Source organism: Liolophura sinensis, chromosome 9, assembly GCF_032854445.1.
Source record: "Liolophura sinensis isolate JHLJ2023 chromosome 9, CUHK_Ljap_v2, whole genome shotgun sequence".
NCBI classification, from domain to species: Eukaryota; Metazoa; Mollusca; class Polyplacophora; order Chitonida; family Chitonidae; genus Liolophura; species Liolophura sinensis.
The window spans coordinates 4539029-4551751 of NC_088303.1; the positions used below are offsets into that span (position 1 = coordinate 4539029).

Here is a 12723-nt window from a genome sequence, read left to right on the forward strand (position 1 = left end):
GCCTGAAGGGCTAGCGTGCGGTGTTGCAGGCCTGAAGGGCTAGCGTGCGGTGTTGCAGGCCTGAAGGGCTAGCGTGCGGTGTTGCAGGCCTGAAGGGCTAGCGTGCGGTGTTGCAGGCCTGAAGGGCTAGCGTGCGGTGTTGCAGGCCTGAAGGGCTAGCGTGCGGTGTTGCAGGCCTGAAGGGCTAGCGTGCGGTGTTGCAGGCCTGAAGGGCTAGCGTGCGGTGTTGCAGGCCTGAAGGGCTAGCGTGCGGTGTTGCAGGCCTGAAGGGCTAGCGTGCGGTGTTGCAGGCCTGAAGGGCTAGCGTTCCATATCTCATTCCTGTCATTCTTATGCTTTTCTATGTACTTTTTTAGCGCGTCGTCGCTGGCCTCCACTGTTGACTATATAGTTAACCATCTCAGATGTCGACTTGTGACCAAAATTAACGAGTGCAAACGGCTTTTTGGGCAAATCTCAAAATTGACAAACTTTTTAAAAAAATCAACTCTTTAATCTACTCACTTCAAAAAGCATGTACCAAAGTTTTATTGTTTGATGACATGTATTTTCGCTGAACTAGAACTGTCAGTGGCCTGCTGTGGGGACGTCAGAAGTGATAGCTTTCAAAACGACTCTGTTGGAGGCAGAGGCGCGAATTGAATCCCTAACCTAGTCCCGCGTTCCAAATGTGTTCATCGAAGATGTCATTTCCGAATATTTCCCACCTCTGACGGGAAATATGCATAATATTGAATAGTTATGAAGAAGAAATATAAAATATGCAAAAATTAAGCACCATCATCGTTTTCCATGCTATGGAAACATTGGTTCTGCATGATTATGTTTGTCGTTTGATACATTTCAGAATCGTTAATCGTTAGTTCGTAATGATTTGTAAGTATTCATAAAAGCTTCGTAAATTTTCACGAAGCTGTGGGTTGCAATTTCCAAAGGTAACGTAATCATTCATGTCGTAGAGGTTCTTCGATTAAGGCAGAATAGATACTTTCGAATGGTTACGAATTTACGATAAACTTACGATGGTCCCAGTTATCATATATATCTTGTTCGCCCTTTTTTGTGAACGGGGCTATAGTAGAGCTTACTACTACCATTCCGGTTAAGTGACTATATGAAGGCTCACCAACACTTTATTATGCACCAGAATTCTCCAGTGAATACGGTTCACTACGATACGAAAAATAACTATTTCCCTGGACGGTGTTTTGATGTTTTTCCATCTGATATATACTTTTAGTGTCTCTATGCCTTTGGGGATATCCACGATTGTTCAAGATGTTCATTTATTTATTTGATAAGTGTTTTGCGCTGTACTCTAGAATATTTTAGTTATACGACGCCGGTCAGCATTATGGTGGGAGAAAAGTGGACAGAACCCGGGGGAACCCACGACCATTCGCAGGTTTCCCACAAACGGCCGGAGCGCAAGCCACCATGAGCTCGACTTGTCCAAGGTATTCTATTAACTGTTTATGTTGTGTCAAACAATCACGACACAGGCTTTATGAACATAAAATATAAAAAAAAGTCAACAGACCGTGTTCACATCATACCATGGAAATTTTAATGAACATCGAGGACATGCATTTTCTGTAACATATTAATATTCTCAGTAATTGGAGCATATATTTAAGTTAAGATATGGAATTGTTCCAGTCTACTACCGGATAAATAGTGCATGTCCCTGGTCTGCTGGACATTCTGAGGAAGGGTAGAGAACTCCTCTGACTAGCTTCCATCTTGGTTTCACCTATGGGGTTCTCCGATGTCCCTCCACGGGTAAATCGCCGAGAAAGATTTCGTCTGAACAGTCTGAAAATCTGAAATGGTTCCTTCACTGGCTTTGGTATGACGTAATTGGCTGGGTAATAACCAGTCTTTTGTTTGGAAAACCTGTGCCTCTTCATGGTCCCGTGAGCAAGGCCATTGTCGTCTACACCCCTTTTCTGAAAAATCAGCTGGCCTGAAACAAACAAGATTCTTGTCTGCAGTAATGACGAAATTTATGTGTCATTATCAAATCAACAGTCACATCGATCATTTGGTGTATATACCTGCATTGCGTGGCCTTCGTTGCTCAGTTGGTCAGCGCGCTAGGGCAGGGTAATGACCCAGCTAAGAGCCTCTCATCAATGGGATCTCTGTGAGTTCAAGTCTAGCTCATGCTGGCTTCCCTGTGCGGTCGTACATGGGAAGGTCTCCCAGTAACCTGCGGATGGTCGTGGGTCTCTCCGGGCTCTGCCCGGTTTCCTCCCAGCATAATGCTGACCGACGTCGTATGAGTGAAATATTTTTGAGTACGGCGTAAAATAAAACCAATGAAATAAATAAAGAAATACCTGCATTGGTCTAAAGTACATGTATTTGTCAGGGGTACCTAATACAGATTTGCCATGCATGCGCAGTGATGACATCTTTTATTCTTTGGCAGATGGTTTTTTCATGCTGCGGAAACAATTTAAATATTTTAAATTATGTTTGACAACTGTCTGTGTCCAACACATGTTTGTGTTCAGTGTCCATTCTGTCAATTCTGTGTGTCCATTAAACTGCGCTAAACCGGTGCGGTTTGTAGTCGACTTGTCAAATTCGACTACAACACGTGCTAACGTGCTATATTTCGGCTTAAACTATACAGCCTTCATCAGGAATATGAACCAAATTGGTATTTACATGCATGCTTCTATACACCACAGATATCAACAAAGGATTAGGGGCCTCCGTGGCCGAGGGGATTAACAAAGGATCCACTATTTTCACTGCATGAACCTTCACATTGCAAAATCATTGAACCCATGGGCCTCCAGTCAGTGCGGTAGCTGTGAGCTCGAGTCCATTCAGCCCATGCTGGCTTCCTCTCCGACCTGCGAATGGTTTTGGGTTTCCTCTAGGCTCTGCCCGGTTTCCTCCCACCATAATGCTGACCGCCTTCGTATAAGTGAAATATTCTTGAGTACGGCGTAAAACAGCAATGAAATGAATAAATACATCAACAAAAAATTTGTTAACACAAAGTGAAGGAAGCGTGAACAGACAATGAAGCCATGTAAACACCAGTCTGATTCATACTCCTCAGGATGACTGCATAATAAGGTAAAATATGGATTCATGTTGATTTCAATATTCGTTTCTGTTGTTTTTTTTGTCGAAGTTCGAATTCGAATCCGGACACTTTGAACATTATTTCATATATATCATTTTATATAATTCGACATAAATCGCACGATGTTAGCGCAACTTATGAAATAGAGCTTGCCCTATTTTCGTTAGCCTACAGACAAAGTGGACGAGTCGGTACTATACATTGCAGTATGTGAACGCGAGGTGACATGAACTTAAAATGTATGTTATCTGGGCCCATCACGTACCGTCTGTCACTTGTCTGTGTCCATTAATTGCATTTTATCAGCTGTCTGTGGCCATTACATACATTGTGCCAGCTGTCTGTTCCCATTACATACATTGTGTCACCTATCTGTGGCCATTACATATATTGTGTCAGCTATCTGTGGCCATTACATACAATGTGTCAGCTGTCTATGGCCATTACAAACATTGTGCCAGCTGTCTGTGGCCATTACATACATTGTGCCAGCTGTCTGTGGCCATTACATACATTGTGCCAGCTGTCTGTGGCCATTACATACATTGTGCCAGCTGCCTGTGGCTATTACATACATTGTGCCAGCTGTCTGTGGCCATTACATACATTGTGCCAGCTGTCTGTGGCCATTACATACATTGTGCCATCTGACTGTGGCCATTACATACACTTTGCCAGCTGTCTCTTCTCATTAATTACATTATAACAGCTCTCAGTGCATACATTGTGCAAGCTGTCTGACCTCATTACATACATTGTGCCAGCTGTCTGTTCCAATTTCTTACATTGCGCCAGCCGTCTTTTCTCATTTGATTTTCGAAAAATACTTTTACTCTAAAAATCTTTTTAGGTTATCAGCTACTATTGCTTCAAAGATTTTACTGAAAAAGGCAATACGAAAAAAGGTCTGTAATTACTAAAGTCATCCTTGCGCCCTGCTTTTAAAAATGGAACAGATTTTGGCGACTTTTGAATTTTCTGGGAAAGTTTCCCTTTAAAACCACAAATTAATGAATAAGCCAAGGATACGGTCGCCAATTTCATCAATGGGAGCTGGTTTTCAAGCTCATAAATGTTTTAAGAACTTCTTCACGTGTACAAAAGCCTAGTGAAAGTTTGGTCGGTTGATTTGTAGAAGGTAAGTTCTGAAATAATTTGAGGCAAGCGAATGCTAGTTTAATGGGGGCGTATTGAAAACATGTCTTAAAACCATCTCCAATTTTTTCTGTATCAGTTACTTTAACACCATCAGTGATGAACGAGTTTGGTAGTTCCTTTTTACTTTTTGTTTCAATTAATTCGTTTATCAATTTTCACGTTCCTTTAATGTTATTTACTCTATTAAATTTCTGATCGAAATAATTCTTATTTTCTGCGCGATCAATGTGGTTCAGTTGATTTCTGTATTTCCTGTATATTTATATTTTATTTCTTTGTTGTTGCCCTTTAGGTGCTGTTTATACAATATATTTTTCTCTTTAACTGAGTTACGTATGGCTGGAGTATAATGTTTTTGACTTGTTGGAATTTCCGTTGATATTTATGAAGGCAAAGCTTGACTGGTAAAGGTCATCTATATTATATTGTCAGTTGTGTCTGTCCATTAGGCCAACCTCGATTTAGTGAACTCTCTGCACACAGCACAACACAAATTTGTTTGTTGTGTAACGCATTACTCAAGAATTTTTCACTTATATTTTATTTATTTATTTGATTGGTGCTTTACGTCGTGCTCAAGAATATTCTACTTATGCGACGGCGGCCAGCATTACGGTGGGAGAAAACCGGGCAGAGCCCGGAGGAAACCCACGACCATCCGCAGGTTGCTGCAAGACCTTCCCACGTACGGCCGGAGAGGAAGCCAGCATAAGCTGGACTTGAATTCACAGCGACCGCATTGGTGAGAAGTCATTACGCTGCGCTAGCGCGCAATCCAAGTGAGCCACGGAGGCCCCTGTTTTCACTTATGTGGTGGTGGACAGTTTCGTTGATGGTGGAGACCAACCTTTGGCAAGTTACTGATGAACTTTCCAGGCCACAAGTGATATTCTGATGCACACCATTTTGGTTGAAGACAAATAGGTTTCAACGAACGCCTGAGCCTTCGAAAGTTTATAGTCACCAGGGCCCCACAAGCAGTGAGAGTGGGGTAAAGCACAAAATCCCTCTCCAAGAAAAAACATCAGTCATCAGGTAAATACGAAGTCACCCACCCACTTTGAAGGAGAGATGCTCGGGCCGGGTGCTCTTGTACTCAATATGAGCAATCACAGGGATGTTTTCCTCTCTTATCCACGGGGGCTCTGGGTCACTGAGGTACACAGAAGATGTCTGGATGATCTGAAAATAAGAAATTTACTGACTTTTAAGGCACGGAGTCCAAACTGTTTGACTCCACACAAATTGTGTCTTAAAGCAAGGTGAATTGATAAAGACTGGGATAGTCTGAATTGCTTTCCTAAATTGTGAAAATATTGCAGCCAATTAAAACCGATATTGTACGTTTCGTCAGAGTATACAGAAACAAAATATTTCTGTCCCTTCCACTTTGCCTGGTGTGACGCCACCCACGAACACATGACGTCATCAATCGCTGACGAATATCCACAAATGACGCTACCCTTTCAAACGCTCTTGACGTCATCCCAGCATAAATGCCTTACTCAGCGTCATATCTGCCTGATTCGACGTCATTCAGGGAATATTATCACGTCACATCAGGAAAATTTTACGGATTTTGCTTTTCAAGGAATCTTCAGTTACCATGTTGAAACAAGGTGTCAGGCTTACTCCGTAGGATTTCTTTCACATCACTGTATTTAAATATTTCTGCGCAATTTGTATTCTGACCAAAGTGGCATTTTAAGCAATGAGGACAGATATTAAAATTTCCCGCCATCCGGTGTTTTAATCATATTATTATTATGAATATTTGTATTGGCTAAAAAGAAAATATCTATGTAGATAATATTTACCAAAACCAATAATATCTAAAATGGTGAATAATATCTATTCATAATAATAATATTTATTCATAACAAGATGTTTTTGGACAACGTTTTGGCAAATTCTTGACAACGGAAATCTTTTTCAGTTCAACTTAACTCATATCTGTAGTACAATTAATGTTCACCTGAAGAATGTTCAGTAGGCTTGGGGTGAGGGAGGCACTCTCCGTCACCTCGGGACTGCTTAGTAAGGGAGACTTGGACAGGCCTGTCAAACTAGCAGCTTCCTTTTCTGTGGCCAGCCATGGGCGTAAAAGGATAGAAGTCGGTCGTGATGACGTCACGTCATCGTGACGCTCTTGATGAACGCTGTCTCTTTCAGTGGAACCTTCCGTGCTGTCGTTTTCCTGTTTGTAATACTGTAGCTCCTTAGATGCTCTACGCGTCAGCAAGTCTAACAACCTGGGTAGGCCACCTGAAAAAAGACATTTAGATCTATACATTATATACATTTGTTTAGCTGCAAGCAATAAACTTACACACAAACTGTGATTTACTCCTACTCCAACAGTAGACGTTTCAGTCAAAATTTAGGTTAGTTAAATGTAGTTTACATTCATTGAATCTGATGAAGTCAGAACAAATAGCCAGTAAAACCGACTGAAATTGACATTTGTCTTCCAACACCTAAGGTTTGAGAGGTACGGTTTCAATCCCGGCCGAATTTTGGAATCCTCTTTTCTCACTATTCATGAGGTCCTGGTGACAATACATAATGGATGACGCACGTGTGACTGTTTGCTGAAGATTATTTGTCCAAGGGTAATATGGTGTGTTTGGCCTACCTGCATTTCGTTTTACTGTCGCAACTGTTCCAACTCTACGTCAAGCGCTTTTACCATGCGAACGTATCTCTCCACGGTATGTTGTCATAGAAGAAACGTCAGGTGCAATTTGTGACCGCTTCGTAAAACGGGTCCCACTACATCACATGCTGGAGAGTAACTTTGCAAAGGTCGGTGGTTTTCCCCGGGCACTCCAGTTTATCCCACACATAAAACTGACTGACACCGTATAAGTGAAAATATGGTGCCACAGTCAAATAAATACATAAATAAAACTCAGATTTGGTGGAAAGACAAAACTTACCTTTACGCTTTGGCGGCTTAAATTCTACATCAGCTTGTAAATGTCTGGGGACCGAGTAAAACTTTGCTGATACTTTTATATCGTTGGTTAAACTATCGTGTTGTCGGAAGTCACGTGGTAAGGACTGAATCTGTCGTCTGCAGTCTATCTGAGACTCAAAGGTAACCGAGGGTTTTTTATCTGAAAAAAGTCACACAATCATTTGTAATGGGAAAAGAGTATGGGGAGTGATATAATGTACGTGTATACAACAATTAGCTCGTCTTGTTGTTTCTCGCGCGCTAGCGAGATTTCAAGTCCATCTCATGCTAGCTTCCTCTCCGGCCGTACGTGGGAAGGTCTTCCAGCAGCCTGCGGAAGGTCGTGGGTTTCCCCTGGGCTCTGCCCGGTTTCCATCCACCATAATGCTGGCCGCCGTCGTATAAGTGAAATATTCTTGAGTACGACGTAAAACACCAATCAAATAAATAAATAAATTGTTGTTTCTCATTAATTCCGGTATATATGAAAATAGCATAGCCCTGTATACACATGTTCCGCTTAAATATGACGAACCGACGCCTATATTTAGTCTGTGCCCTAAAACGTGCAAAGGTACCATCAAAGCAACAGTGACCTGCATCTTATCATTAGATTTTGACAATAATTATATGGATTTCCAGTTTGAAATTTGGATAAAGATTTGATATCTAGGTTGTCATGACTGGAACTCACAAATTGACTGGTGTTTTTGTCTGCAGACGCTATAGTATATGCATGTATAGATGCATTTGTCTGTCACCGAATCGTGTCTATAATGTGCTACATGCTCTGATTTTTTACTTCAGTGTTCGGTGCTTTGTTTTGACTAATGGATTGCATTCAAATGCCCCCATTGTCCTTTAGATACATATACACTCGTATACAGTGAACAAAACACACTTAGGTCGAAATACTTCTCAAGGAGGTAACGTTTAATTCCAGTCTGGAAAATTTAGGATTCAAGCTGTTTGGCTTTCTGACGTTCTATTGCTATGGCGATCTGGTATAGTTACCAAAAATTGTCCCACTGAAAGGCGTTGCAAAAAGTCAATGTAGACATTCTACACCTGAGACAATTGGTCGTGGGGAGAAAGTCTCCCATGCACTTGCCTACCTAAGCCTGTAGGCTGGCTTGTGTCTCCCATCCTCGGGCTGGCATCTTCTCTCTACACACTTTTTGGAGCAGCCGCTTAATTGAGTTAGCCCTGCAAAGGTGAAATTGGCATCCGGTTAATCAAGGTAAAATAGGGGTGGGATAAACTCATTACCACCTTCGACCGTACAGCGTCCTGCGCGCATGACATAACACTATATATCCACGCTAGAACATCCATCAGCATTACAGCTAATAGCATTAGCTGCTTTATCTACATCAATCATACCCTCTTCACTTCAGTTAATTCCAGGAAGATTTTTTTTTTGCAACACGTCATTATCGTTTAACCTCGACAATATGCCTAAGCCTGAAATCCGTGAACTTGGATTGAACAGATCGTGCAAAGTTGGGTTGAACTGTGCACTTGTACACGTAGTAAAGGTACTCGTGTCACATAAAGTGTATCTGCCCAAACTGTATTATACAAGTATCTGAATAACGATGCCATTATTTGAAACATGCATGCACAACGATATAACATACAGCTTGTACCTGTCTGTCTGTGGACAATAGATCTGTTGGACTATCCTACACTTCAACATGTAGGCCTCCATATATATTATGTTTGCCGACGTGGGCCAACATAAAAAGTAGAATTCTACATCAGATGCTACACGTGAAACTCAACAGACACTTGTGAATCTGTGTTGAAGAGCTCCTATATAACTTCACCGTCTTGTGCTGTACCTATGTGAAAACTCAAACAACAAAGCTTTCAGCTATAACTGCACTGGTTGTTTTTTGTTGACTATGTCAGCCCTGCCCTCGTCACGAAAATCATTGTTCTTGGATGTCTGGTTACTTGTTACGATGGGACAAACTGCGTAGTCGTTAATATCGCGAAGGAGAGTGTAGCCTATGTATCGGTACCCACTGCAACGCAGGGTAAGTACATGTACAAGGTGTTCACTGATTTGAGTACTGGCCCCGGGATCACGAAGCGACCTTAGACTTAAGTCAAAATTTCAGATCACATTAAAATTGTTGCTTCTCACAAAATTTTGCTTGACAAAGTAATTCTGGGTAAGTTATCGTACAACAAATTGCAGCTAAAATAACGCAAAGGAACATGCAAATTTAATGATTGGAGCTGTGACTTAAGTCTAAGATCGCTTCGTGATCCCGGGGACAGCTCTTGTCAATTTTGCATAAGTTAGTGGCTTTGCAGACAATTATAATATTTACAATATATAGCTTTGCGATCTAAACTTTCTCATTCAGGTTTCAATTCACAGGCCATGATAGAACATATTAAAATGAAATGGCGACAATGAAAACTAATCCTGAAGAAATACCCGACTTTCTGAACAATCTTGATCAGTTCCAGCTACAAGTTGCCAAGACAACCTCAGTCAATAGAAAAACAAAACGCAATTTTACAAGTATTTATGAATTCCTTTTTTGCTTCTTCCCAGCTAAAGTAGTTACCTAATTATATTACGTCTTTCAGTGCTATATCTTTTTAGTGATTGGCCAATACAGGAAGGATGTTTTAGACCCGGGGTTTAGAATTAAATGTTTCAGTTACCACGTAGCCTTAAATATTGAGGACTATATACATATTCTAACACCATAAGGCCCACCGATACATTTTGCGACGGTTACTTACGAAATATAAAGTTGAATCTAGATCCTGAAACTTTATGTCAGGTGTTGCTCGTCTGAGAGCGCCATTTTGTGTGTGTTTTGGAACGGCGTGTTAGCTACCAATTGTGTGGAAATTTGTTGATTTAGAAGACTTCATGTATTGATGGTAGCCCTGTTCTACTGTATACCCTGGTGCTGACCGGTCAATATTTGAGTGCTTTACCTGTATGAGAGGGGGATGGCGGTGACTATTACTGACGCCACATTGGTACAGTACTGTGTGTAGCTGTGTAGTGCTTCCCTTGTTTTGTTCTCCACGGGTTCTGTGAGTAACCTAATCTAGGAGAAGAGACATTTTAGATGGGTGCTTCGTCAACAGTATGTATACAATGGTTTGCAGAGAACATTTGCATGATCCAACGAATCTGTGGTAAAGTGTCGAAAACTGGACACTGCATGGTCCGACGAAATATTACAGGTAAACATTTTAAATTTGTTTACTGTCTTCTTAATGCATGTATGAGTACTTGTAATGACTGTTTACACATTTTCTTGTCCCTACTGTATAGATTTCAATTGTCCATGCTCTGCTGTCATGGCGACTGGAGGTGATGGTAATCCCATCGAAAATTTGAGTGCTGAGATGGAAACGTCGAGGTTGTGCTTTAAGGAAGAGGACGAGTTGTTAAAGGAGAGACTGGTTGTGTCGCTGAGAAGAAACATTTGGTTATACTTCCAAATAGACAAGTTTCGTGGAAAATGTTTGGTGACATTTCTGTTCGTGAGTGGGTTTCGGATATAAGGGCCCAGGCAGAAGCGCGGAAACTGACAGGGACTGATGTTGAGAACCTTATTATCTCCCACTTGGCCGGAACTGTGCGTCAGGAAATTAGTAGGCGTTGAGAAGGCATTAAAAAGCAGCCTGAGGAGATCATAAAAATTTTATTGCAAGTGTTTGGGGATGATGGAGCATTATCGGCCCTTCAGCAGCGGGTTAACTCATATTCACAGAAGGAAAAGGAGTCCTTGTTAGAATGTCCGTAGTCTCTTGTTGAGCTTTTCGACCGGAGGGTAGAGAAAGATGTTTCACTCAAGACCCACAGGGAAGTAGCCCTTAAAGGCATGTTTGCCCCGGCAGTCCGCGATGACGGCCTAAAACTAAGAACTGTGTCGGTTAAATGAGGAATGTCTTCAATTCTCATTTTTCGAAGTGACAGACAAGGCCATCAAGTGGATTGGATCATCGATTAGACCGGCTAAGCGCATTGTTGTTCACAATGAAACATCTGTGAAAGCAAGCTGTCTTACTGCGGTCTTAGAGCGACAACAACAACAACAGGAACAGAGCCAGAAGCTTTTGACTTTGCTTAAGAATGGCAGTTCTGGGAATTCAAAGAGCTCAGGTTATCAAGGGAGACGTAAGGACAGGAGATGCTGGGAATGTGAGTCCCGTGATCACCTTCGCCGAGATTGCCCTAAACTTGCGAAGTCGGAAGGGGACCAAAAGTTAAATTTCTACAGACTACTGTGAAGAGCCATACGGTAGGCCGGGATCTTCATTGCTTAAAGCAGTTGGGGAATGCCCGGTAGCCACGGTTTTTATTGATGGTGTGGGGGTACGATGCCTCCTGGATACAGGTGCCCAAGTTTCTACTGTAACCTTCTTCAAGGAACATTTAGCGGATACTGGCTTGTTCAGTGGTGAATCGTACATCAGAATAATGGCTGCGAATGGAAGGAAGATACTATTTTTGGGCTACATCCAAGTGGACGTAGATATTCACAGAAATATGGGATCTTTAGCAGTAAAAGATGTAGAGGGATACATAGGAAAGAGGAAAGCAAATATTCCTGGGGTTATTGAATCCAACATATTCCGCTTCTTGAGAGACTATGATAAAATTGTTGATAAGCCAAAACAGTTGACCTAGATTCTTGCAATGTATGAAGAAACTAGACTGCGTGATTTTTAATGTGAGAAGGACGGTTGTCTTGTAAGGAGAGCCGGTCGCAATCCAGTCTTACTACCTGCAAGATCTATCAGTATTGTGGAATACTCTGTTAAGCCACCATCGAACCGCAGCCGTGGTGTTATAGAGTCTTGGAAAGATAGCACAGCTTTACCAGAAGGTGTTAGCCTTGGATCATCACTGGTTACCATCCACACAACCGGTTGTGTACCTGTGCAGTTTGCCAATTTTTCAGAGCAGGATGGAGGCGAAAATTCCATTTGGATATTTCCGACTCGCCCAGACGGACCCTGTTTCAGTGCTCGTGGATAAGATTGAAAGTTCAGTGTCCGTGGATAAGATTAAAGTACGGGACCGAGCAATTGATTTCCAGAATGGTCATTGCACCAGATCAGATGTTGAAACTTGAGGATGTTATTCATCATCATGTGCAAGCTTTTAATAAAGCAGATGATGACCTAGGATTTGTGGTGAGATCGAGCATAAGATTAGGACAACTGATGACAACCCGGTGAAGATAGATCATCGTAGAATATCACCCCATCTGTGGACAGAGGTCTTCAAACGGCCCTTGACGAAAAAAAATTATACGTGAGTGTTCAAGCCCGTATGCCTCGTTTGTGGGACTTGCCCGTAAGAAAAAAGTTCAGACTGTGTAGTGATTACCGAAGTTTGAACGCAAAAACTGTCAAAGATGACCCTGGGTCGTTTAGAGATGGTTTTGAATCGATTGGAGAAGTTTCTTCTGAAAATCAAACCAGAGAAGTGTCAGTTATTCAAGGAACG

The 12723-nt window shown here is 41.8% G+C and overlaps 1 protein-coding gene across 1 annotated transcript; it reads right to left on the reverse strand.

The window, feature by feature from the left end:
* Nucleotides 1-1637: 1637 nt before the first annotated feature.
* On the reverse strand, nt 1638-8381 carry LOC135475029 (uncharacterized). Its single transcript, XM_064754761.1, has 5 exons — nt 8339-8381; nt 7204-7383; nt 6240-6529; nt 5320-5446; nt 1638-1966 (listed from the first exon to the last, which is right to left on the reverse strand). Exons 1-5 carry the CDS (start codon nt 8367-8369, stop codon nt 1638-1640), a joined length of 957 nt encoding a protein of 318 aa, XP_064610831.1. The 5' UTR covers nt 8370-8381.
* Nucleotides 8382-12723: the final 4342 nt, after the last annotated feature.

Bases quoted from the DNA above. Each gene is read 5' to 3' on its own strand.
- LOC135475029 (XM_064754761.1), bottom strand. From the start codon at position 8,369: ATGGGAGACACAAGCCAGCCTACAGGCTTAG. The intron at 7,384-8,338 runs GTAGGCAAGTGC...GACTTTTTTCAG, and splicing joins AAGCCAGCCTACAGGCTTAG to ATAAAAAACCCTCGGTTACC. The intron at 5,447-6,239 runs GTGAACATTAAT...TCTTATTTTCAG, and splicing joins GCCTACTGAACATTCTTCAG to ATCATCCAGACATCTTCTGT.